This window comes from Crinia signifera, chromosome 19 (genome assembly GCF_055691185.1).
Source record: "Crinia signifera chromosome 19, ASM5569118v1, whole genome shotgun sequence".
NCBI lineage: Eukaryota > Metazoa > Chordata > Amphibia > Anura > Myobatrachidae > Crinia > Crinia signifera.
The window spans coordinates 91,649,312-91,672,639 of record NC_139226.1 but is presented as its reverse complement, the minus strand read 5'-3'; the positions used below and the strand labels follow the sequence as shown (position 1 = coordinate 91,672,639).

Genomic DNA, 23,328 nt, shown 5'->3' with positions numbered 1-23,328 from the left:
ATCAATGCTTGGAGTCAGAATTCGTGGGCTTTTGTTTCCCACCCTCCTTTTGAGAATTGACCAGAAATTATCAATGGGATTAAGGTCTAGGGAGTTTCCTGGCCATAGACCCAAAATTTTGATGTTTTGTTCCTCGAGCTACTTAGTTATCACTTTTGCCTTATGGCAAGGTGCCCCATCATGCTGCAAAAGGCATTGTTCCTCACCAAGCTGTTCTTGGATGGTTGGGAGAAGTTGCTCTTGGAGAATTTTTTGGTACTATTCTATCTTCATGACGGTGTTCTTAGGCAAAATTGGGAGTGAGTTTGGCAAGAAGTAGCTTCTTTGCTGCCTTTCTTTATAGGCCATCCTCTAAAAGTCTTTCCCTCACTGTGTGCAGATGCACTCACACCCGCCTACTACTATTCCTGAGCATACTCTGCACTGGTGGTGCCCGATCCTGCAGCTTAATCAAGTTAAGGAGATTCTTACTCCATCACCACGACCAAGTGAGCTCCAGCCTTGTCCCCATCAGCACTCAAACCTGTTTTAACGAGAGCATCACTGACATGATGTCAGCTGATCCTTTTGTAGCAGGGCTGAAATGCAGAGGAAATGTTGTTTTGGGGAGTAAGTTCATTGTCATTGCAAAGAGGGCATTTGCAATTTATTGCAGTCAATATGATCGCTCCTTATGACATTCTGGAGTATATGCAAATTGCCATAATAAAAACGAAAGCAGACTCTGTGAAAATATATATTTGCCTCATTTCTCAAAAATGTTGACCATGGCTGTATATATAGACAATACAAAGGTTGGTACTTGTTTCCTAGCACGGCCACAACGATTTGGATCTCGGGCATCGCAGGTAAAAAAATTGCGTCAGTCGCATCACATGCGGGCTAAAAAATTGCATGCGATGCGACCGACGCGATGACCGCGATTTCCCATAGGGAACAATGTAAAATGCCTCAATTTACCCAAATCAACATAGGGAACAATGTTAAATGGGCCAGAGACCCCAAAAAAAACCCCTGAAGAGTGAAATGGCCCCCCAAAAATAGTTAACGCCACCCTACGATCAACGTGAACCCGAAGTGTGGGGAGCGGTACGCGTCCTCCGACCTTTTCATACCCCCACTATCCACATCGGCGTGGAGTTGAGAATAGATAGTGTGGCGAGCGCAGCGAGCCACCGAGCCCGAAGCGTGGCGAGGGGACGCGGATACCTTCACAGGTAAACGCGTCCCTTTGCGGGCTTCACAGGTATCCGCGTCCCCTCGCGGGGCTCGCTGCGCTCGCCACGCTTCGGGCTCGGTGGCTCGCTGCGCTCGCCACACTATCTATTCTCAACTCCACGCCGACGTGGATAGTGGGGGTATGAAAAGGTCGGAGGATGCTTACCACCGCCTCTCGCGGGCTCGCTGCGCTCGCCACGCTTCGGGTTCACGTTGATCGTGGGGTGGCGTAAACTATTTTTGGGGGGCCATTTCACTGTTCAGGGGTTTTTTTGGGGTCTCTGGCCCATTTAACATTGTTGATTTGGGTAAATTGAGGCATTTTACATTGTTCCCTATGGGAAATCGCGGGCATCGCGTCAGTACCATCGCATGCTTTTTTTGGCCGCATGCGATACGACCGACGCGATTTTGACTTTTTCAATGCATTTCAATGGGAAATCGTGGGCATCGCGTCGGTCGCATCGCAGACCATTAAAAATGACCCGCGATGCTGGCCGTGCTAGGAAACAAGTACCCAAAGGTTAACCTCTGACATGAGCTTTTTCTAGTTTAACAGCTGCTCCTCCGATATGGTTCTCCTGTTAGTGAGAGCCAGGGGTGTACAAAAAGCAAAAACGGGGGTTATCGGAGTGTGCTAATTGGGGTACTATCTAGCCAGATTTCACAATTAGTCCATTACACTGATGTGCTTATCAGTAATTTTAAAACACACGGCTCTTCCGTCCACTTTTTCAAACAAGAAGATGACTCCAAGTTAGACAAACGGTCCTTTATTCATAAAACGCAGCGCATTTTGTCACAAGGCACTTCATCAGGGGTATGGCAAATCAGCTGCCACCCTCACCCCATAGAGAGTTTTAAATCTTATGAGACACGCCGTCTCATTATCACTCAGTGGCGGGCTGGGCCGGGGAGCAGGGTGCCATGTGCCCCCCAGGCCGGTACATATATGCAGCACTAGGGCCGGCTCTGTATTACAGCAGGCAGCGGCAAGCAAGCAGGGTGATCATCCATGGTCAGTAGCCACAATCACCCCGCCAGTGCTGTTTCGCTTGGAAGCCTAGGGCTGGCTCTGTATTATTGCAGGCAGCAACTGCAGGCAAGGAGAGCAGGGTGATCATCTGTGGTCTGCAGCCACAATCACCCCACCAGCGCCATGCCGCATGCCTGCTAATAGTGGCGCTGTACCTCCTTCTCTGACTCCAGGCATCGGTGTCACACTGCGCGATGTCGTCGCGCATGGCATTATGAGAGTGGCCGAGAAAGGTGCAGAGGCACCGAAACGGCCGTCGAGGAGACGTTGCCATTATGCTCATTACAGCCTGATGATTGCTAAGTATAGCCTGCTGGGTGTTCTGTTGTGCTGACATGATTACATGCCTACAGTGAGATGTGTCCTCCGTGACAATAAACTATTTTGATTTTTTCATTGGACTGGTGCTGGTCTTCCCATTCATTTGTGGGATCTTTTGCTATTTGTATTACTGGCCTAAGCACGGTCACTTATCACTCTGTGAAGCTGGTGCGATATCTGCTATCAATATATATATATATATATATATATATATATATATATATATATATAAATATATATATATATATACAGTCCCAGTAAACCGGCACTCACAGGGTAAACCAATAATCTTTGTCTGTTACCTTGCTCAGGTGCCTTCTCAAAGCAATACTCGGTCCAAGCCCAGCAGCATACACATACAGTGGTGGGGAGCGGTACTCGGAGACTTGTAATGAGCGTGAAAAAACTGTGGTTTATTTAAGCGACGTTTCGGGGCTCGCACCCCTTTCTATGTTTAAGACCACGTCCATGACGCGGAGTTACATGGTGGCTGGCATTAATACTTGCCCCCCACACTGTGATGTGATTTGTGACCGACAAGTGCACATGTCACTTGCTTCTTTAAAACCAAGACCATACTTAGTCTTAATAAACGTGATGTGCTCCTAAAAAAACAGTAATTGAAAGAAAAAACAATTCAGATCATCCCATCTAATTAACAGTAGCACATAGTAAACAGCACATCAGCTTTTTGGATATTAACATAGCCATTGAAAATAAAAATATTGTTACATCTATGCATACAAAGCAGACTGATAGAAATACGTTGTTGCATTACCGAAGTTTTCATCCCCGGTCAACTGTAAATTCATTGCCTTATTCCCAGTATGTAAGGGTGCTGCGATGCAACAGCAACCCCGTAATTGCAGAACAACAACTAGATGAAATGACCAACAAATTCCGCGAGAGGGGATACCCCAAACAGGTCCTTATGCAAGCCAGACATAGGGCCAGTAAGGTGTCACGCAGTAAATTATTGGAAGAGCGCGACAAAAAGGGCAAGACACTGGCAGTGCCTTGGGTCCAACAATTTCATACGCAAAGTAGGGCCCTCAATAAACAAGCCAAGTCATTATGGCCCATCATTACATCTGACCCCGATCTGAAGATGTTTAAAGATCACAAATTAATGCCCAGTTATACTAGGAGCCGCAATTTGAGAGATTGGGTTGTAAAAACTGATGTCACACCTCTGGGTAAACCAGAAATCAAAGGAGGTACCAGTGGGTTCCTGAAGCGTGGCAGCGGGTGCTTTAAATGCACTGGCTGCATGACATGTAGCCACATGTCGGTAGGAAAGTTCATAGATCATCCCCACTCAAGCAAAAAATTTGCCATCAGGATGCCCCTCACATGTACATCAAAGTTTGTTGTGTACATTCTGTTTTGCCCATGTGGGCTCTACTACATGGGCAAAACAGAGCGACAATTCAAAGAGCGCATGGCACAACATAGGGCGGCCATCAGGGCAGCACTGGGTAGTGGCACCAGTGACCAGCCAGTGGCTCGCCACTTTGCCCAGCACAAACATTCTGTTGCAACATTACACCATAAAATAATTGATCAGGTGCCCCCATCCCCATAAGGGGGGGATAGAGGGAAAAAATTGGTCCAGTTAGAAAATAAGTGGATCTTTAGGCTGGATACAGTCACAACTAGGGGGCTCAATGACAGCCTATGGCTGAGCTTTTTTATATGACACATGTCCTAGTGATTATGTTTATAGCCTGCATGTGAATATGTCCCCTGGTATAAGTTTTGTGAAGATCATGGTGTCAGTTTAAATTATATGCTGAGTTTCAGCGTATAAGACGCAGATTGCATAATATTTAGGACATTACTAGTTGTAGACATTTACAGTAAGAAAGTTCTTTATATATGATCCCTAGCGAGGGTTTTTTTTTAGGATCACATCACGTTTATTAAGACTAAGGGCCTTATTTTGGTTCATTCTTTCTGACAAAATCCTTCTTAGATGGACAAAACCATGTGCACTGCAGGGGGGGCAAATGTAACATGTGCAGAGAGAATTAGATTTGGGTGAGTAATTTTGTTTCTGTGCAGGGAAAATACTGACTGCTTTATTTTTACACTGCAATATAGATCTCACTTTGAAGTAAAACCCCACCCAAATCTAATTCTCTCTGCACATGTTACATCTGCCCCACCTGCAGTGCACATGGTTTTGCCCATCTAAGAAGGATTTTGTCAGAAAGAATGAACCAAAATAAGGCCCTAAGTATGGTCTTGGTTTTAAAATTGGGAACTCTTACCTGCTAACTTCTGGAGCCTCTTTCATCCCTGCAGTGAGGTATTTACATCTAGCCCACCAGTGGAATCAGAGACCAAGGCCTCCAGCAGGACCAATTGGACCCCCATAAGTATAAGCCAATCCGGACTTCCACCCTCCCTTACCCCACCTTGCTTCTTTCCACCTTGGGACTTCAAAAAAACCCAAACCAACAAGTAGCAACATCTTGGAACAAGCGGGACTCACTTAAGTATCCTACCTATATATTTTTCATATATATTGACAAGTGGTGTACTGTATGCCTTATTTTACCAAAGCAAAAATTATCAGTCTTTTAGGTGTAAAAATAAAGTGCATTGTATTGAATGTGTTTTTAATTTGTTGTGATAATTAAATGTCTTTTTTACTCAGAAGAGGACACTGCGGTTTGCCAGCCGAGAGCCCCACAATTCCATCCCGTCCATGATAGGAAAGAGCTCCAGGAGCAGCATGTCCCTGATCAAGCCACTCTCCGACCATGAGGCAGGCCAGGACTGCACACACCAGCTTCCACTGAGGAAGCAACTGAAGCCTGAAGAGCCAGACACATCTGTGTAGAGCTGAATCCTAGCATTGTCCACTACCGGTGACATCCAAATGCGAACGCCATTAAAATCCTCCAAGAAGGTGGACCAAACAGCGAGGTCGCGCCTAATTTCTGTTGAAAGGCATACCAGATGGTGTTGTCTGGCAACCCCAGCTGTGGCCCGCTCTAACTTGCGGCAAAACAGCCTGACACGCAAAATTGAGCTGCCCTAACAGGGCTAGGGGTTAGGGTTAGGGGTGCCAGCGTGGAATTGCTGGGTCCGTAAATAAGGCTAGTAGCTGGTTCAAGGGGTGATGGTGGGTATCCAAATGGTGGTCAGAATACAGACAAGGGTTAGACTGACGCGTTTCGTTGCGCTCTGGCAACTTTCTCAAAGGTATGCCACTGTTAGCATGCTGTGGGTTTATATACCAGATAGCAGGAAGTGCATCATCATCATACAGGAAGCAGTTACCCAATTGATCATAAAGGATTAAATAAACAGTAATAATAGGTTTCTAGAGACTCCCTCCACCAATCTTATTTAAGACATCACTAATAAAGCGCGCAAATGCGCATCCAATAACGATATATTTAGTGTTGTACTACAACCAAATGGTCCCCCCATTGATTAACATGGTGCGTTGCAAAAACCGGAAGTTGGACGCGGCGTGCGTTCCAACGACCGGAAATGGTATTCCTTGAGCCTTGTTTAATGTTTTTTATGCATAATAAGTATATGTACTACATCCGACTGCCTCCTATGTGACCTGAATACAGTGATATTTTTCAAAAGATGTATAGAAACCTATTATTACTGTTTATTTAATCCTTTATGATCAATTGGGTAACTGCTTCCTGTATGATGATGATGCACTTCCTGCTATCTGGTATATAAACCCACAGCATGCTAACAGTGGCATACCTTTGAGAAAGTTGCCAGAGCGCAATGAAACGCGTCAGGTTAACCCTTGTCTGTATTCTGACCACCATTTGGATACCCACCATCACCCCTTGAACCAGCTACAAGCCTTATTTACGGACCCAGCAATTCCACGCTGGCACCCCTAACCTGGATGTATAAATTGGGAACTCTTACCTGCTAACTTCTGGAGCCTCTTTCATCCCTGCAGTGAGGTATTTACATCTAGCCCACCAGTGGAATCAGAGACCAAGGCCTCCAGCAGGACCAATTGGACCCCCATAAGTTCAAGCCAATCCGGACTTCCCCCTCCCTTACCCCACCTTGCTTCTTTCCACCTTGGGACTTCAAAAAAACCCAAACCAACAAGTAGCAACATCTTGGAACAAGCGGGACTCACTTATGTATCCTACCTATATATTTTTCATATATATTGACAAGTGGTGTACTGTATGCCTTATTTTACCAAAGCAAAAATTATCAGTCTTTTAGGTGTAAAAATAACGTGCATTGTATTGAATGTGTTTTTAATTTGTTGTGATAATTAAATGTCTTTTTTACTTTGTGATACCCAATTGATCAAATTTATTTTTTAAAAATTATTTAGTGTTTAACTACACCTTGGCGCTCTACACAACGTTCTGTTTGTTTTTTTCTATCTCTACCCAGGGGATTGAACCCCCCTATGTGTGAGCGACCTAACAACAAACCACCCCATCTCTCCAGTGCCTTTATCACCTGGTGGTGATTCACACTTTTTCCAGATGGCACTCTGCGACCTATAGGAAGTACATACGGCCACACCTCCTGCCCTGATGGTCTGTGCGTGTTTGGTTTCCGTTTTGAGTGGATGATCTCCTGTGTTACCCTTCCCCTTAGGCCTTCCTACTCGGGGACTAGCTACGCTCTGCTGTTGGGCCAGCGTCCGGAGTTTTCACGCTTTTTTACCTGACTGACGGACTGAATTCGGCTTTAGTAATTTGGCTAATTCGGCACCAATTAAGAGTTCCTCAGCAGGTCCAGACGTTTTTTCTCCGGCCGAGTTATCCCCCCCCCTTTTCCTAAACCTATCCAACCTCTACCTTCCCTTGTTTGGTCTTTTTCCTTCTGTGTCTGGAGTGGCTTCAATTAGTATTGAAGCGGTTCTAACGCACCAAATTTGTGCACAACCAAATTTTTCTTTTGGCAGATCCTCCTGATAAATACAATTACCTGTCCTTGAATAAACAATTCTAACTCCTATCTACGCATTTCTCTCCATATAGGTGTGGGCTACGATAACCGCAGGGTTTGGGTTGTAGGCCACTCGTTCGTGCATTGGGAGTCTAGGCTGATGGCTTCTGGTGAATGACCTGTTATGGAATGTTGTCATCTGGTGCGTTGGTTGGGAGTGAGGGGGATGTCCTGGCGCGAGCTAAGGGCTTTCCTCCTAGTGAATGTGAAGCTATTTGGTTTACCCGAGGTGTTGGTGATCCATCTCGGTGGTAATGACCTCGGGAAAATGTCCCAGTTGAGGCTGCGGTCCATGATCTTGGATGATCTGGACGCAATCAGGAATGCTTGGCCTAGATGCACCCTGATTTGGTCATTTGTGGTGCCCCGTCTGTGTTGGAAAGGGGCATTGGATTGTCGAGCCATTGACGAGGCCAGAAAGAAGCTGAATTCAGCAGTTGCTCGGTGGGTGCTGGAGTCAGGTGGTGCTGTGGACCGGCACGAGAGAATTAGGTTTGGTTATCAGCAACTGTATAGGCCTGATGGGGTTCACCTAGCCAAGGAAGGTCTTTGGATATTTGTGGAGGATCTGTTGTTGGCAATTGTGTCGGTGCTTTAGGTTGGTGGCGGGCGGGGCCTCGGGATCGAGATCCCCGCTTTGGCGGGAAAGAACGGCTAGTTGATAGGTTGTAAGACTTTCACTAAGTTATGATTGCTGCATATTTGATTGGTTTCGGTGCGCTCGCCTCTCATTGGCTTAGGCCTTTCGCTGTATCACCGCTCGGGGACAGCGTCCCCATCCGGCTGGGTGGGGTAGTCTTTGAAGTAGGAGGAGTGGATACCGTTTTGAGTTAGGCCAACCTACGTATGCTAGTTTGGAGTGGAGTTTAGTTAAATGGCTGTTCTTTTCTGGGCCACCATTAAATTAATTAAAATTAAATAATTAACAAACAAACAACAAAAATTAGCTTAAAGAATTATAAATAAATTCAGCTAACAGTTTCTGCCAACCTACGTCTCCGAGTCTTTATTTCTATTAGAGTGTGTAAGTTTGATGGTTAATTAAGGTATACATGACGAAGGGTCACACATCTGCCATTACAATGTTTAGAACTACGTAGTGGCTGCATAGACAGGGAGTAGTTTAAACATGATAGGCTGGGTGTGCAGCCCGAGTGTCATGTGACTCGGTGACCCTATTAGATCCCGGTTTGACTGGTTAGCTGGGAATATTACCTAAGGAAAGGGAGGAGTCTGCCTCTCTTTCCTGAAGAATCTCCCGCCCTCCCTCCCTCTTTGTTCACGGTTTGCTTGGGGGGGTTAAAATTTTGTCTTAATCGCGTTAGCTGTAGGCGGGAAAGAACGGCTAGTTGATAAGTTGTAAGACTTTCACTAAGTTATGTTTGCTGCATATTTGGTTGGTTTCGGTGCGCTCGCCTCTCATTGGCTTAGGCCTTTTGCTGTATCACCCGCTCGGGGACAGCGTCCCCTTCCGGCTGGGTGGGGTAGTCTTTGAAGTAGGAGGAGCGGATACCGTTTTGAGTTAGGCCAACCTACGTATGCTAGTTTGGGGTGGAGTTTAGTTAAATGGCCGTTCTTTTCTGGGCCACCATTAAATTAATTAAAATAAAAAAATTAACAAACAACAAAAATTAGCTTAAAGAATTATAAATAAATTCAGCTAACAGTTTCTGCCAACCTACGTCTCCAAGTCTTTATTTCTATTAGAGTGTGTAAGTTTGATGGTTAATTAAGGTATACATGACGAAGGGTCGCACATCTGCCATTACAATGTTTAAACCCTGTGGTGATGATAGTAGCAGTGTTGTATTCAATCTAGGTTCAAGTACTTGCTCGTCTAAAAATAATTTCAGGTCTATCTCCCACTATCTCTCATAAATAGGGATCCATTTTTATTATAGACCAGCGTTCGCCAACCCGTCGCTCGCGAGCGACGGGTAGCTCGCCGGGTGTTTTAGAGTAGCTCAATGACCTCCTGCCGCGCAGCGAGTCCTTGCTTGGCGGCAGGAGGTCAGGAAGTGAGTTAATGCCGCGTCTCTGTACCTGGCGGCGGCGGCAGTGACCTCCTGCCGCGCAGCGGGTCCTTGCTTGGCGGCAGGAGGTCAGGAAGTAAGTTAATGCCGCATTTCTGGACCTGGCGGCGGCAGTGACCTCCTGCCGCGTAGCGCTTCCTCTCCTGACGTCCCCAACATGCCGCACTTATCGACGCCCCCACAGCCTCTGCTTAACTCTGTTAGGTAATTTTTTTTTTTTTAAACTGTGTGTGCGCAACTGTTTACTGCTTAATGGGCATCATGTGTATGACATATGTTTAATGAGTCATTAAACATATGCCACACAAATAATGCCCATTTAACATATGCCCCACACCTTGATACTCATTAATTAATAATCATCAAGGTGTGTGGGGCATATGCCACACACATGATGCCACACACTTGATGCTCATTAATAATGAGCTTCACGCTGTGGGTCATTTGTATAATGGGCATCATGTGTGTGGCATATGCCCCAGATACCTTGATGATTATTAATTAATGAGCATCAAGGTGTGGGGCATATGTGTAATGGGCATCATTTGTGTGGCATATGTGTAATGAGCATCACGGTGTGGCATATGTATAATGGAGCATCATGGTGGGGCATATGATTAATGGAGCATCACGGTGGGGCATATGATTAATGGAGCATCACGGTGGGGCATATGATTAATGGAGCATCACAGTGGGGCATATGTATAATGGAGCATCACGGTGTGGCATATGTATAATGGAGCATCACGGTGGGGCATATGTATAATGGAGCATCACGGTGGGGCATATGTATAATGGAGCATCACGGTGGGGCATATGTATAATGGGCATCACGGTGTGGCATATGATTAATGGAGCATCACGGTGTGGCATATGTATAATGGAGCATCACGGTGTGGGGCATATGATTAATGGAGCATCACGGTGTGGCATATGTATAATGGAGCATCACGGTGTGGCATATGTATAATGGAGCATCACGGTGTGGCATATGTATAATGGAGCATCACGGTGTGTGGCATATGTATAATGGAGCATCACGGTGGGGCATATGTATAATGGAGCATCACGGTGTGGGGCATATGTGTAATGAGCATCACGGTGTGGCATATGTATAATGGAGCATCACGGTGTGGCATATGTATAATGGAGCATCACGGTGTGGGGCATATGATTAATGGAGCATCACGGTGTGGCATATGTATAATGGAGCATCACGGTGTGTGGCATATGTATAATGGAGCATCACTGTGTGGCATATGTATAATGGAGCATCACGGTGGGGCATATGTATAATGGAGCATCACGGTGTGTGGCATATGTATAATGGAGCATCACGGTGTGGGGCATTTGTATAACGGAGTATCACGTTGTTGGGCATATGTATAATGGGCATTGTGTGTGTGGCATATGTATAATGGAGCATCACGGTGCGGGGCATATTTATAATGGGTATCACGGACTGCACTGTTGAGGGCATATGTGTATCACACCCCCATTTTCCATGGCCGCACCCCATGTGGCTACAGCTCTTAGAGAGCTGACCATGCCCCCATAGCGGAAAAAATGGGGGATGTAGCCTCGCAGGAGTTCCACGGTAGTAGCTGAACCCTCTAATTTTTGGCGCGTGCCTTCGGCACGCGCAGATGTCTCTTCTCCTCTATCTACAGTGTTGGGAGGTATGTTTGTGACATATTGGACATTGCAGTGTGTGCCATATTATGTCTGGGGCATTGCAGTGTGTTTTTTTTTATATTATGCAGATTTTTTAACATTTTTTACTTTAGTAGCTCTTCGGGCGGTTTATTTTGTCGCGAGTAGCTCCCGACCCAAAAAAGGTTGGAGACCACTGTTATAGACCAATGTTTGGTCAGTACCCGTCTTATTTCATCACTCTTGGTATTATATGTTGTGATGAAAGGACAAACAAGATCTTTATTTTTCTCTCTCTTCGGTTTATATTATATATATATGCTTATTAGCAGATAGCACGTATGTCATGGGTGAGCTACAAATGTTTATGACAGAAGACTCTTTCAATAATTTTAGCAATTCCATAGGTGTAAAGTAATAGGGTGAGAGAATCAGAAAGTGAGGGTTTTGGTAAGAAATCTCTCAGGTTTTTTAAAGTGGCAATCATTTACACTGCAAAACCAGTTAGATTTTGCAGTGTAAATGATTGCCACAATCTCTCACTTTCTTATTCTCTCTGACCCTATTACATTTCACCCAATATATCTTAAAGTTACTGTATATTGCAGAATAAATAGAAATGCAAGTAAGTTGGACATTGAATCTGTTTTTTTAAAAAGCTTATCTAAGATCATTTAGAGACCACCAAAGAGTTTTCTTTGGACATAAGATAATTTATTAATAATGTTTCTCCAACATGATATCCAGTGGAAGGTCACAGTAGTAAATGAACCAACACGTTCAACAAAGTTCCTCATATATTTATAAATATCAATTTATGTGTATTCACAGTTTTGTGAATTAAGGAGGACATTCAGGTTGATTCGAAAAGCTGCTTTGCGAGTCACCCAAACGTCACCTGCATGATCGCCACTCCGCAAGTGGACGGGCAGCTGACATCCTCTGATGTCAGCTGCCCACCCCCTACACCTGTGTCATTGGAAGTCACCATGGGAACACCCAGCGTTTTCATGGGAATGCCTTTGAAACACTAGGCGTTTCCATTGGCACGAAGACGGCCCCGCCACCCCACACTCCCCACCCGAAGTGCTGTGTGCGATCGGCCGGCGAATAATTAATTTGCCATGGACGCTCACGTCAAGTGGCTGCACATGCATATAAATGTTTATGCGCATGCACAGTCGTGAAACATCGCTCACCTGAGAGCCTGAATGACCTTCTATATTAATTTCTACACAGGCTTTAGGCAGCTGCCTAGGGTGCCAGGATATGGGGGTGCCGCCAAGTATGCCTATCCAAAAATCAAGAATTTCTATGACGATCCTTGTTGTACTTAATGCAGGTGGCTGCTGTGGAATTTCTAAGATCTCACTTCCATACTTCCCCTTGTGGCATACTTCCCTACTTTTCTGCCCCCTCCTCCTTGTACTCTGTAGTGGGTGGCAAAGGGAGACCTCTAGGGAAAGCAGGAGATTTGCACACCTTCCTTGGGGGTGGGAGGACCACCCGATTTCTGGGAGCCTCCCTGCCATTCCGGAATGTTAGGCAAGTATGCCTTAATGTGTTGGAAAGCGGGCATTGGTGGCAGTGTGTGCTTGTGGGTGGGGGGGGGGCAGTTGGTTGAAGTTTTGCCTAGGGTGCTGAGAAGCCTTAAGGCCCCCATACACTATGCGATCGGCCCAAATTGCACATGTAGACAACCTGTCCAACCAATGCGCAGTCCCATAAGATTTGCTGAACCTTATATGCAGCCGTTGCTGGGCAGGGGGTGGCGGCGGGCGGGGGATGCTGGCAAACAGAGAGCTGGGTGGAGGGAGCTGGGGGGGGGTGGCGGACGCCGGCGAGGGGAGCAGGGAGCCGGGTAGGGGAAGTCGGCCAGTAGGAGCACAAAAGTGGCTGCCCATTCATTTGTTTGGCTTTTTTTTAAGTGTGCCGCTGCCTGGCTTCCCCTGCCCTGCTCCCTAGTTCCCTCCGCCACCCCCCCTCCTGCTCAGTCCACCCGGCTCTCTGGTCACTGGCATCCTCCGCCCGCTGCCATATGCCGCCTACTGATCCCTCCACTTGCAGCTCACCGGGAGTTGCTCATTCAAAACTTGGCACATGACGTGTGACCCCTTCCAGGGAGCTGCCAGGGAAATCAGGTCCAACTTGTCCCTAGGACAAGTCAGACTAATGTATGCAGGCCATTACACCAGCCTTGGGTATACACAGTTTTTGCTTTGAGTTATTTTGCAGTATGTCCAATTTAAATATTTTACATTGCACAAATGAGTTTAGGTTCAACTCTGGAACAGCCCAAATAGGTCTTCTAATCCAAGAATATTCATTATGAGTGTATTTTTTATAGAAATGCTTTTTTAAATGCTCTTTTCACCTCTTGGTTTCTCAGACAGTAAATAGCAGGATTGAACAATGAAGGTAGAACACTGCATAAAATAGATGACACTTGGACAATGACAAAGTAATCTCCAGAAATAGGACCATTGTAGTTAAACATTCCAGTTATGTAAAACACATTGACAACAATGAGGTGAGAGGAACATGTGGAGAAGACTTTCTGTCTTCCAGCAGAAGAGCGGATCTTCAGTATAGTGGAGATGATATTTATGTATGAGTAAAGCACAAGTAGGAAAGGGGTCACCCCCACAAAAATTGTAAGAATATTTATTAACACCTGGCTACTGTCTGTATCGCTACAAGCTGCTTCTAGCATGGGGAGAACGTCACAGAAGAAGTGGTGGATTTGCCGATCTCCACAGAAGGTCAGTTTTACAGTATTCAAAGTGTGGAACACTGAGTTGAAGAATCCACAGACCCAGCATCCTGCTACAAAACATGAGCAAATCGTCTTATTCATAATTCGCAGATAGTGCAGCGGGTTACATATGGCCACGTATCGGTCATAGGCCATGGCAGCTAGGAGAAGACTTTCTGTTCCTGAAAAAGACACAAAGAAATAGAGCTGTGTAAAGCACCTGTTGAAGGAAATCTTCCTGTTGCCCGTTATAGCATTGACCAGCATAGCCGGCAGAGTGACTGTAGCGTAACACACATCTAGTAGGGATAGGCAACTCAGGAAAAAGTACATTGGTGTCTGTAGATGGCGGTCAACCCGAATAATGCTAAATACGGTGAGGTTCCCAGTAATAATCATTGCATAGATTATCGCAAACAGAAGAGAACATATTCCTGGTGCATTAGAAAATCCTAATAGGATAAATTCATCTAAATATGTCTCGTTATTTGCCATTTAGTCAATCAGCCCATATCTGTGGGAAGAAAATGAAGAAGACATTGACATTGAGCAGTACAGGTTCCTGTATAATATCATTTGTATGACATAATTAGGTCTCTGGATTTGATACACTCTCCAAATAAACGTCTATTACACCAGTGCACTGTGTGAATTTACAAAACAGGACTATGCTGGATTGTAGATGGCCAATAGAAATAGGCAAATCATTAAAGTGTAACTTTTAATATGGTTTCCCTTTGATGTTTTTGAAAAAAATCGGTACTTATGTATTATCTGGGCTCCCATGTTAAATGCACCCCATTTTTTCATACCCCTACTATCCAACTACACATGGAGTTGATTTTATATAGTGTGGCGAGCGCAGCGAGCCACCGTGCCCGAAGTGTGGCGAGCGCAGCGAGCCCCGCGAGGGGACGCGGTCTCATAAGAAAAACGGGAGCCCAGATATTACATAAGTACCAAAAAATCTACTTAATAGACCCCTATTTGGTTACTCTTATACTAAGTTAAGTAACTTAACAGTTGACAACAACAGTGGAATGTTTTAATAAAGTTTGAATTCACAAATTTCAGTATTGGTGCTATGTTGTAATCCAGGGCTTAAAGTGGTCCTGGAGAGATGGACAAACTCATTTTCCTCTGTCATCTCGTTCCTCCCCCATCAGGTAGAACCAGGGCCAGTGGTAGGGTTTTATGTGGTATAACATAAATTGGAGGGCATTACAATGTTACATAATATGTATTGGGGGCACTGTAATATGGCACAATATAAAGCGGAGGCAATTAAACAATATAGTGTGGCAAAATAACTTGGGCACTATAATGAACAGGAGGCACTGTAACATGGCTTCATTTGAAATGGGTACACTGTATATCATTTGAAGTATAGGTACTGTGTGGCATAATGTGTACTGGCAGCCCTACAACATGACATAATGTGAAGTAGGACACTACTATAGGGCATAAATTCAGCTTGGCACTACTAGAATTTGGAAAATGAAGTAGGGCAATAGTATGTGTCATAAAATTAGTACCTGCTGCAGAAAAGGGCCCCCTCAAAATGTTGCTATGGAACCTGCAAAGCTCTGGCTACGCCCCTGATTGGAACCATGTAAAGGTTTTGGTATCTGCACAGGTTTGTTTCATTTTGCAAATACTATGTTATCTAGTATTTTATCCTGCTTTTATAGAAACTGTGGTAGAGGGTCACTGATTTTCAATCCAATAAAATAATTACGTTTATCAAAAACAGGCAATGGTTTATTGTTGCTCATACCCCAAATGCTAATTTTACAATCTAACTGTAAACGGGGAACAATGTTTTGAAATTCTAAAAGTAAGATGTTAGTCCCCAGTGTTTTGATAGGACAATTATTTAGATTTTTCGATACTTGTTTCCTAGCACGGCGCCCACGATTTTCATCTTATGCCATCGTTTCGATCGCATGCGCATGATTTTTTTATTGTACAGGCACCCTGATGGGTGATTAATATGTTAAATGCACCCCCATTGTTAACGCCACCCCCACTATGAACACAAACCCAAAGCGTGGCGAGCGTAGCGAGTCATCGAAGGGCGGCGGTATGCGTCCTCTGACCTTTTCATACCCCCACTATCCACGTCAGTGTGGAGTTGATTCTATATAGCGTGGCGAGCGCAGCGAGCCACCGAGACCGAAGCACGGCGAGGGGCCGCAGATTACTTCACATGTATTCCACGTCCGCTCGCCACGCTTCGGGCTCGGTGGCTTGCTGCGCTCACCACACTATATAAAATCAACTCCACGCCGACGTGGATAGTGGGGGTATGAAAAGGTCGGAGGACGCGTACCGCTGCGCTTGCCACACTTCGGGTTGGCGTTGATAGTGGGGGTGGCGTTAACAATGGGGGTGCATTTAACATAGTAATCACCCATCAGGGTGCCTGTAGAATAAAAAATCGCATCGCATGACATTGTAATGACATGCGATGGGACGCAATATTAAAATTGTACAGTGCAGCTCTTAGGATCTGAAAATCGGATCCCATCGCATACCTTAATTAGTGGTATGCGATGGCATACGATGGGCGCCGTGCTAGGAAAAAAGTACCGATTTTTCTATTAGCAAAGACAAGACTTTAATAAAAAACAAACACTGATTGGTTCACCCACCTTTCAGATGCCCTCCATTGGTCCAAAAAATATACACCAAGTATCACATGACCATTAGACAAACTGTCCCTTACCTAAAGGAAATTAGAGATGAGCACGTTTGGACACCCCCGAACAAGTCTCACCTCACCTGTGTGCAAAATAATCAATCTAATTTTTTGGGACAAGAAGGGTTACTGACTTAAATTCCTTAATAATAATCTTTTTAAATTTTTCTGTGTCTGCTGTTGTGTGACTGTTTGCTGGAAATGGGTACTACAAGTCTCACCTCACCTGTGTGCATACCGGTGCTGCATAATAATCAATCAAATTTTTTGGACAATAAGACAATAAATCTAGACGCGCACCCCAGCTATTTGCCGTATGTCTGTCTCTAGTCAGCCTGCTGGCTGACTACATCTAGACGCGCACCCCAGCTATTTGCCGTATGTCTGTCCCTAGTCACCTTGCCGGCTGACTACATCTAGACTCGCACTCCAACTATTTGCCGTATGTCTGTCTCTAGTCACCCTGCCGGCTGACTACATCTAGATGGCCAGATACACCGTTTTTCAGAGCGGTTTGCCGGTCTTAACTTTTTATGTGGCACTACAAGTACCTGTGCAGCAGGGGTGTTAACTATTATTTATTTATTTATTTATTTACAGTTTCTTATATAGCGCAGCAGATTCCGTTGTGCTTTACAGTAGTAGACAGTGATAAAACAAACTGGGTAACAACAGACAGACTTGGAGGTAGTAGGGCCCTTCTGCAAGCTTACAATCTATAGGGATATAGGAGGGAAACACAAGGACAGGTGTTCGTTTCCTCCGGGGGATTGGGAAGGCAAAGATTGGAGAAAGCTGTGAAGAGGCGGATGCGGTTGAAAGTAACTGCTTTTATTATTTGTAGTTTGACAAAAAGGAAATATGACGGCTTCAGGCCTACGGTCTCGGCCACAATCACAAAGCTAGTGGTACAATTTCCTGAAACCCACTATACCCAATTCCGTTTAACAGACATTACTTAAACAGCGTCTCTCACTTCAAAAACTGAACATTGACATACATCTGACAATACCTAGTGTGCAGCTAATATAGGGTGGACACATCATTATCTTAACGGCACCAACATATGCAGGGTCTACCAACATGTAACTAAAGATATTGATACCCAATTACTGTCCTGAACCCTGAGTCTAGGACTCAGCCTGTGTAACAGGGACAATTTGTATCACTCCCCGGGGAAGGTGTCTCTGAGGGCCTTATTCGAGTTCACTCTTTCAGACAAAATCCTTCTTAGATGGACAAAACCATGTGCACTGCAGGGGGGCAGATGTAACTTGTGCAGATCTAATTAGATTTGGGTGGGGTTTTACTTCAAAGTGAGATCTATATTGCAGTGTTAAAATAAAGCAGCCAGTATTTACCCTGCAAAGAATCACCAAAAAAATCACCAATCTATTTCTATCTGCACGTTACATCTGCCCCCCTGCAGTGCACATGGTTTCGTCCATCTAAGAAGGATTTTGTCAGAAAGAGTGAACTTGAATAAGGCCCAGAGTGAGAACCCTGGCCTTCCTACGGATCAATAACCCGGGTCTCACCTTGATCAGGCTTTCCTACGGATCAATAGCCTGCGTCCCGATTTGATTAGGCCTTCCTACGGATCAATAGCCTGGGGGTTGGGAAATCCTGTGGCTCTACGTTAAGGCTGTACTGGCAGGTACTAAGGGAGAATAGGTACCCCACCTCACCCTCAGGTGCCTGACTGTGCTTTTGTCACTTACGCCGGCACTGACCCTACAGGACTTTACTCTATCTCCCTGCCGGGACTGACCCTGAGGAGTTTATGGCCACCAGGGCCTGACTCACAGTTCTGTGGATGATCACTGGGGAGGAAGGGGTTAAGGCCCCTCTGTGCCCCTGTCACGAGCCGCTACTCTCTCCGTCCATCTGCTGCCCTGTGGGGGGTGATCCTGGGAATCTTCGGGGTCATCTGCCCTTGTTGTGTGGGATGCCGGAGCACACCCTGTATGGGAGTGCGGCGCCGTGTGTACCCGTGTTCAGTCTGCGGGAGGCTGGTACCAGAGCTGTCACTCAGCTGGGACCGGAGCTGTCGGCGCTTCTCCCTGCGCTGTTTAGCTACCGCTCCACACTGCCCCTGCTGTCGGTCACCTCTGTCTTCCGGCGCAGCCCTCTCCTGCTGCTCTAGGTCTCCTTGTGCAACGCTGCGTGCTCCTCCCGAGGCTCCACGCTGCAGCTCCTCTCCTGTCCTCCGGCTCCTTCCTCCAACACTTCCTGGCTCTCCTCGTGCCAGACCTCCCAGCCAATCCCAGCCCGGCTTCCTCTCTCCTCCCCAGGTGAGTCCCGCCTCTTCTCCTCCAGTGCCCGCAGTGATGGGGGGTTTATTTAACCCCCTCACTGCAGTGGGGTCAGTATCATGGGCACAGTTTAGTGGGACCCGCTGCCGGGTGCCACACAGGCACCAGTAATAGCATAGCAGTCCCACCAAGTTACAAGTCCAGAAGGGAAGCTAAATAATACATAAGTGCCTCAGAGGGTTATGCGTGTAGAACTTAAATATGATAGGCTTGCCTGAAGAGGTGAGTTTTCAGGGAACACTTGAAAGTTTGGAGGCTAGTGGACAGTCTTATTGTGCGTGGAAGGGCATTCTATAGGATGGGAGCAGCCCGATGAAATTCCTGTAATAGAGAATGGGAGCTGGTGATCCATGCAGAAGAGAGACGCAGATCTTGTGCAGAGCGGAGTGGTCAGGATGGGAGATATTTTGTGATAAGTAAGGAGATATATGCTGATGCAGTATGGTTAATAGCTTTATATGCTAGTAGAAGTGTTTTATATTGAATACGGTAAGATACAGGCAACCAGAGCGGATCAGCAGACGATGAGCGTCTTGCAAGGAAGATCAGCCTAGCAGCAGCATTTAAAATGGATTGCAGTGGTGAGAGTCTGTTCTTTGGAAGACCAGTTAGGAGACTATTGCAATAATCAATGCGGGATATAATGAGTGCATGGATAAGAGATTTAGTGGTGTCTTGTGTGAGATATGGTCATATTTTGGATATGTTTTTAGATGCATGTAACATGATTTGGAGACAGATTGAATGTGCGGAAGAAAGGACAGTTCAGAGTCGAGGATGACCCCTAAGCAACGAGCTTGTGGGGTAGGGTAGATTGTTGAGTTGTCAACAGCGATGGAGATATCAGGATGGTAACTGTTCTTAGTTGGCAGGAATATAAGTAATTCCGTTTTGGAAATATTTAGATTGAGTTGGCGAGAAGACATCCAAGATGAGATGGCAGAGAGACATTCAGAGACTCGGCCCAAAACCACTGGTGACAACTCTGGGGTTGATAGATTTGAGTATCATCCGCATACAAGTGATACTGAAATCCGAAAGAGCTGATTAGTTTGCCAAGAGAGGAAGTATAGATTGAGAAAAGCAGAGGACCTAAGACTGAGCCTTGCGGAACTCCGACTGACAGAGGTAGTGAAGAGGAAGAAGAGTCAGAGAAGCGAACACTGGATGTTTATCGCTCATACAGAGGGAGTCGGGACAGCGTACACACCTATGCAATCTGGACAGCCGTCCTTCCCAGAATGGAAGAACGGCCCGACGATTGTATAGATGTGTACCCAGCTTTAGTGTTAGTGTAGTGTAGTGTGGTGGTACATTGACAGAGTCTATGCTGTATATTATATATTTATCCCTGTAGTCGGTGCCTGTGCCTCAAATAGATTGATTTACCTATCCTCCAGTCCCTACCACTAGTATCTTTGAACTACTAGGTGGCAAATACAGAGTCACTCAGTGTACTGTACAGTACACTTCTTTTGCAGTCCAGTCCTATTTTTTTTTGGGACAATTAGGGTTACTGACTTAAATTCCTTAATAATAATCCTTTACTGTTATTTTTCTGTGTCTGCTGCTGTGTAACTAAGCAACTCATCTGTGTGCACACCACACATTAGTGCTGCACAATAATAATTTATAATCATTTTTTAAAATAAGGGTTACTGACGTAAATAATAATCCTTTTAAAAAAAAATTGTGTCTCTGCTGCTGTGTGGCTGTACTCCAGAAAGACAATGGAGAACCAAAATATGGAGGCTACAATAATACAAGAACCTCTTCCTACAAGTTCTGAATCTGCTGCCACTAGTCAAGGTATAGAACATTATGATGAAATGCCATCAACATCTTCTGCCAATACTGATGCCCAATGTCATCGTCGAGGGCTAGTGAAATCCAAAAAGGCAACGTGGAATACGTTTAAGAAAAAAATATATATAAATCCTTGGAGGAGAAACATAAGCTTGCCAATATGCCATTTAGCACACGAAGTGGCAAGGAACAGCTAAGGGCCTGGCCTATGTTCTTGACTAGTGTTCCAGCTTCACACGACGATCACAGCCCTCCTCCTCATCCTCCTCCCCACTAGAAATGTAAAGAGAGTTAAGATGTCACCAAAAAGACAGCAAACAACTCAGGTTTCTAAAGACATGGTATCACAATTCCCCAAGGAGAGTCCAAGGGTGTTGGTGGTTGCGAAGCCTGACCTTCCCATCACTGTACAGGAAGAAGTGGCTCCTTCCACCCTTTGCAGCATGCCCTCTGCATATGCTGGAAGGATCACCCACAGTCCAGTTCCTGATTTTGAAGTTGTCAATGTTAGACACCAGGGGGTGGAAATTGATGTAGCTGGCGCTGAGGAGGAAGTTGATAAGGAGGACGCTGCTGATGGTGATGTAGTTTTCTTAAATGAGGCACCGGGTAAGACAGTTGTTGTCCATGGGATGCAAAAGGCCATCACCATGCCTGGGCAGATGACCTAAAAAATACACCTCTTTGGTCTGGAATTATTTTTATCCAGATCTGGACCACAACTGTCTCACCATATGTAGCTTATGTAAAGCTGGAATAAGCAGGGGTAGGGATGTTGGTCATCCTCACTTGTGCATCACCTGAAGTTAGTTCATAAGTCACTGTTTAGTTCAGAAACTTTGGCTAGGAACATAAGCAGTCCAGGGACACCTAAATCCCTTGATCCAGTTGTATCCAAGTGCTAGAAAACCTAACCAGCAAGTCACTCCTCATCAATTTCCTCCTCATCTGGATGGGAGGTAGTCCTGCAGGCCATGTTACCATCATGACTGACTCCTCTTCCATCCGGGATTCCTCCAGAGGAACCTGCTGTGGTACGCGTTCTACTGCTGCGGCTGCTCTTGCTGCTGGGAGTTGGTCATCGTCTCAGAGGGGAAGTCGTAACACCACTATGTCTTTCACTAAGCAATTGACTGTCCAACGGTTATTTGCCTTGAGGACGAAGTACAACAGCAGTCATCCGATGGCAAAGTGAATAACTGTGGCCTTGACAGCTATGTTGGTGTTAGATGTGCCACCATCAGTGGAGTGGGATTTAGACGGTTGATGGAGGTATTGTGTTCCCGGTACCAAATCCCATCTAGAGTCCACTTCAAGATACTTGTGGGGTGAGGCGGCACTCCAGTCATAAAAAAATACTGAAAGCCGAAACTTGGTAGACAACATTTCAGCACCTTTTATGTGATCACCTAAGTTTACCTCACCATATTCCCCTTATTCAAATAATGCAACACAATAGTAACCCCCTTATACTGTGCTTGCCTCTTACACATTATGCCACAAGGATTGAGCCAAAATTCACATTGATTGAGCCAAAATTCACACTATGGCACACAGATTAAGGCAAAATTCACATTTTGCCACATGGATTGAGACAAAATACACACTGTATACCAAACAGATTGAGCAATAATGCACAATATGCCTCATAAACAGGGGCATTGTGCGCCAAAGGCGCGCATTAAAAATTTACACCATAATGGCAATTACATGTTAAGCCACACACCATAATCTCCATTACGTATTATGCCAAACACCATAATGCCTATTAAAAATTATGCTACATAAATGTTGCTTACCTACATGTTCATTGCCAGGGGTTCCATGTTCATTGCCAGGTTGTCCATGCTCATTGCCATGTGGGATTACATGCTCATTGCCAAGGGGGAATACATGCTCATGGTAACTGGGGGACAGTTACCGTGCCGAGCAGAAATGACAGGCATTGACAGCCAGACAGAGAGCAGGGGGCTGCCTGGCTGTATTCAGAGCACTGCATGTCCTGGCTATTTGAAATAATACCCCTTTCACACCAGAAAATGCAGGGATTTACCGGGGAATATTGTCCCAGGATAATGCAGGCATTCCCAGACTGGCCCCTTTTACACCAGCCTAGTCCCTGCATTTTCTGGTGTGAGGCGGAGAGAAAACCACCCCCGCCCAACTTTAAACAACCAGCTATATCTTCGGAACCAACTGACCCATTTACTTGTAGGATTCAAATGATTTTGGTCCTGTGAAACTGGGCCATTTGGTTCCAGAGAAATCTGTCCTCAAACAAAATTTGGTTTATCCGCAATATCTCTAGAACCAATGAACCCATATGGACCAGGTATCAGATTGAAGGCCCAGCGATTTGGGTTCGACTGAGATCAACCTCGAGCTTCTGTGATGCCGGAGGGGGAACTGGCAGCCGTTGGAACAGGGTGGAGAATTAGCGGGTCCCATGTTATCCTATGGGGAAAACGTTCCAAGTTTGCCTGGCGGTATCTCCGGTTTCCGGTGGGCTAGTGACGTGG

The 23,328-nt window shown here is 45.5% G+C and overlaps 1 protein-coding gene across 1 annotated transcript; it reads right to left on the bottom strand.

Annotated features, from left to right (window-relative positions):
* Nucleotides 1-13,573: 13,573 nt before the first annotated feature.
* LOC146041591 (olfactory receptor 5V1-like) lies at nt 13,574-14,563 on the bottom strand. The gene has a single exon (XM_083161538.1). It carries the CDS (start codon nt 14,480-14,482, stop codon nt 13,574-13,576), a length of 909 nt encoding a protein of 302 aa, XP_083017664.1. The 5' UTR covers nt 14,483-14,563.
* Between the last annotated feature and the right edge of the window lie 8,765 nt (nt 14,564-23,328).

Coding starts and splice junctions, on each gene's coding strand:
- LOC146041591 (XM_083161538.1), bottom strand. CDS start 14,482: ATGGCAAATAACGAGACATATTTAGATGAATTTATCCTATTAGGATTT.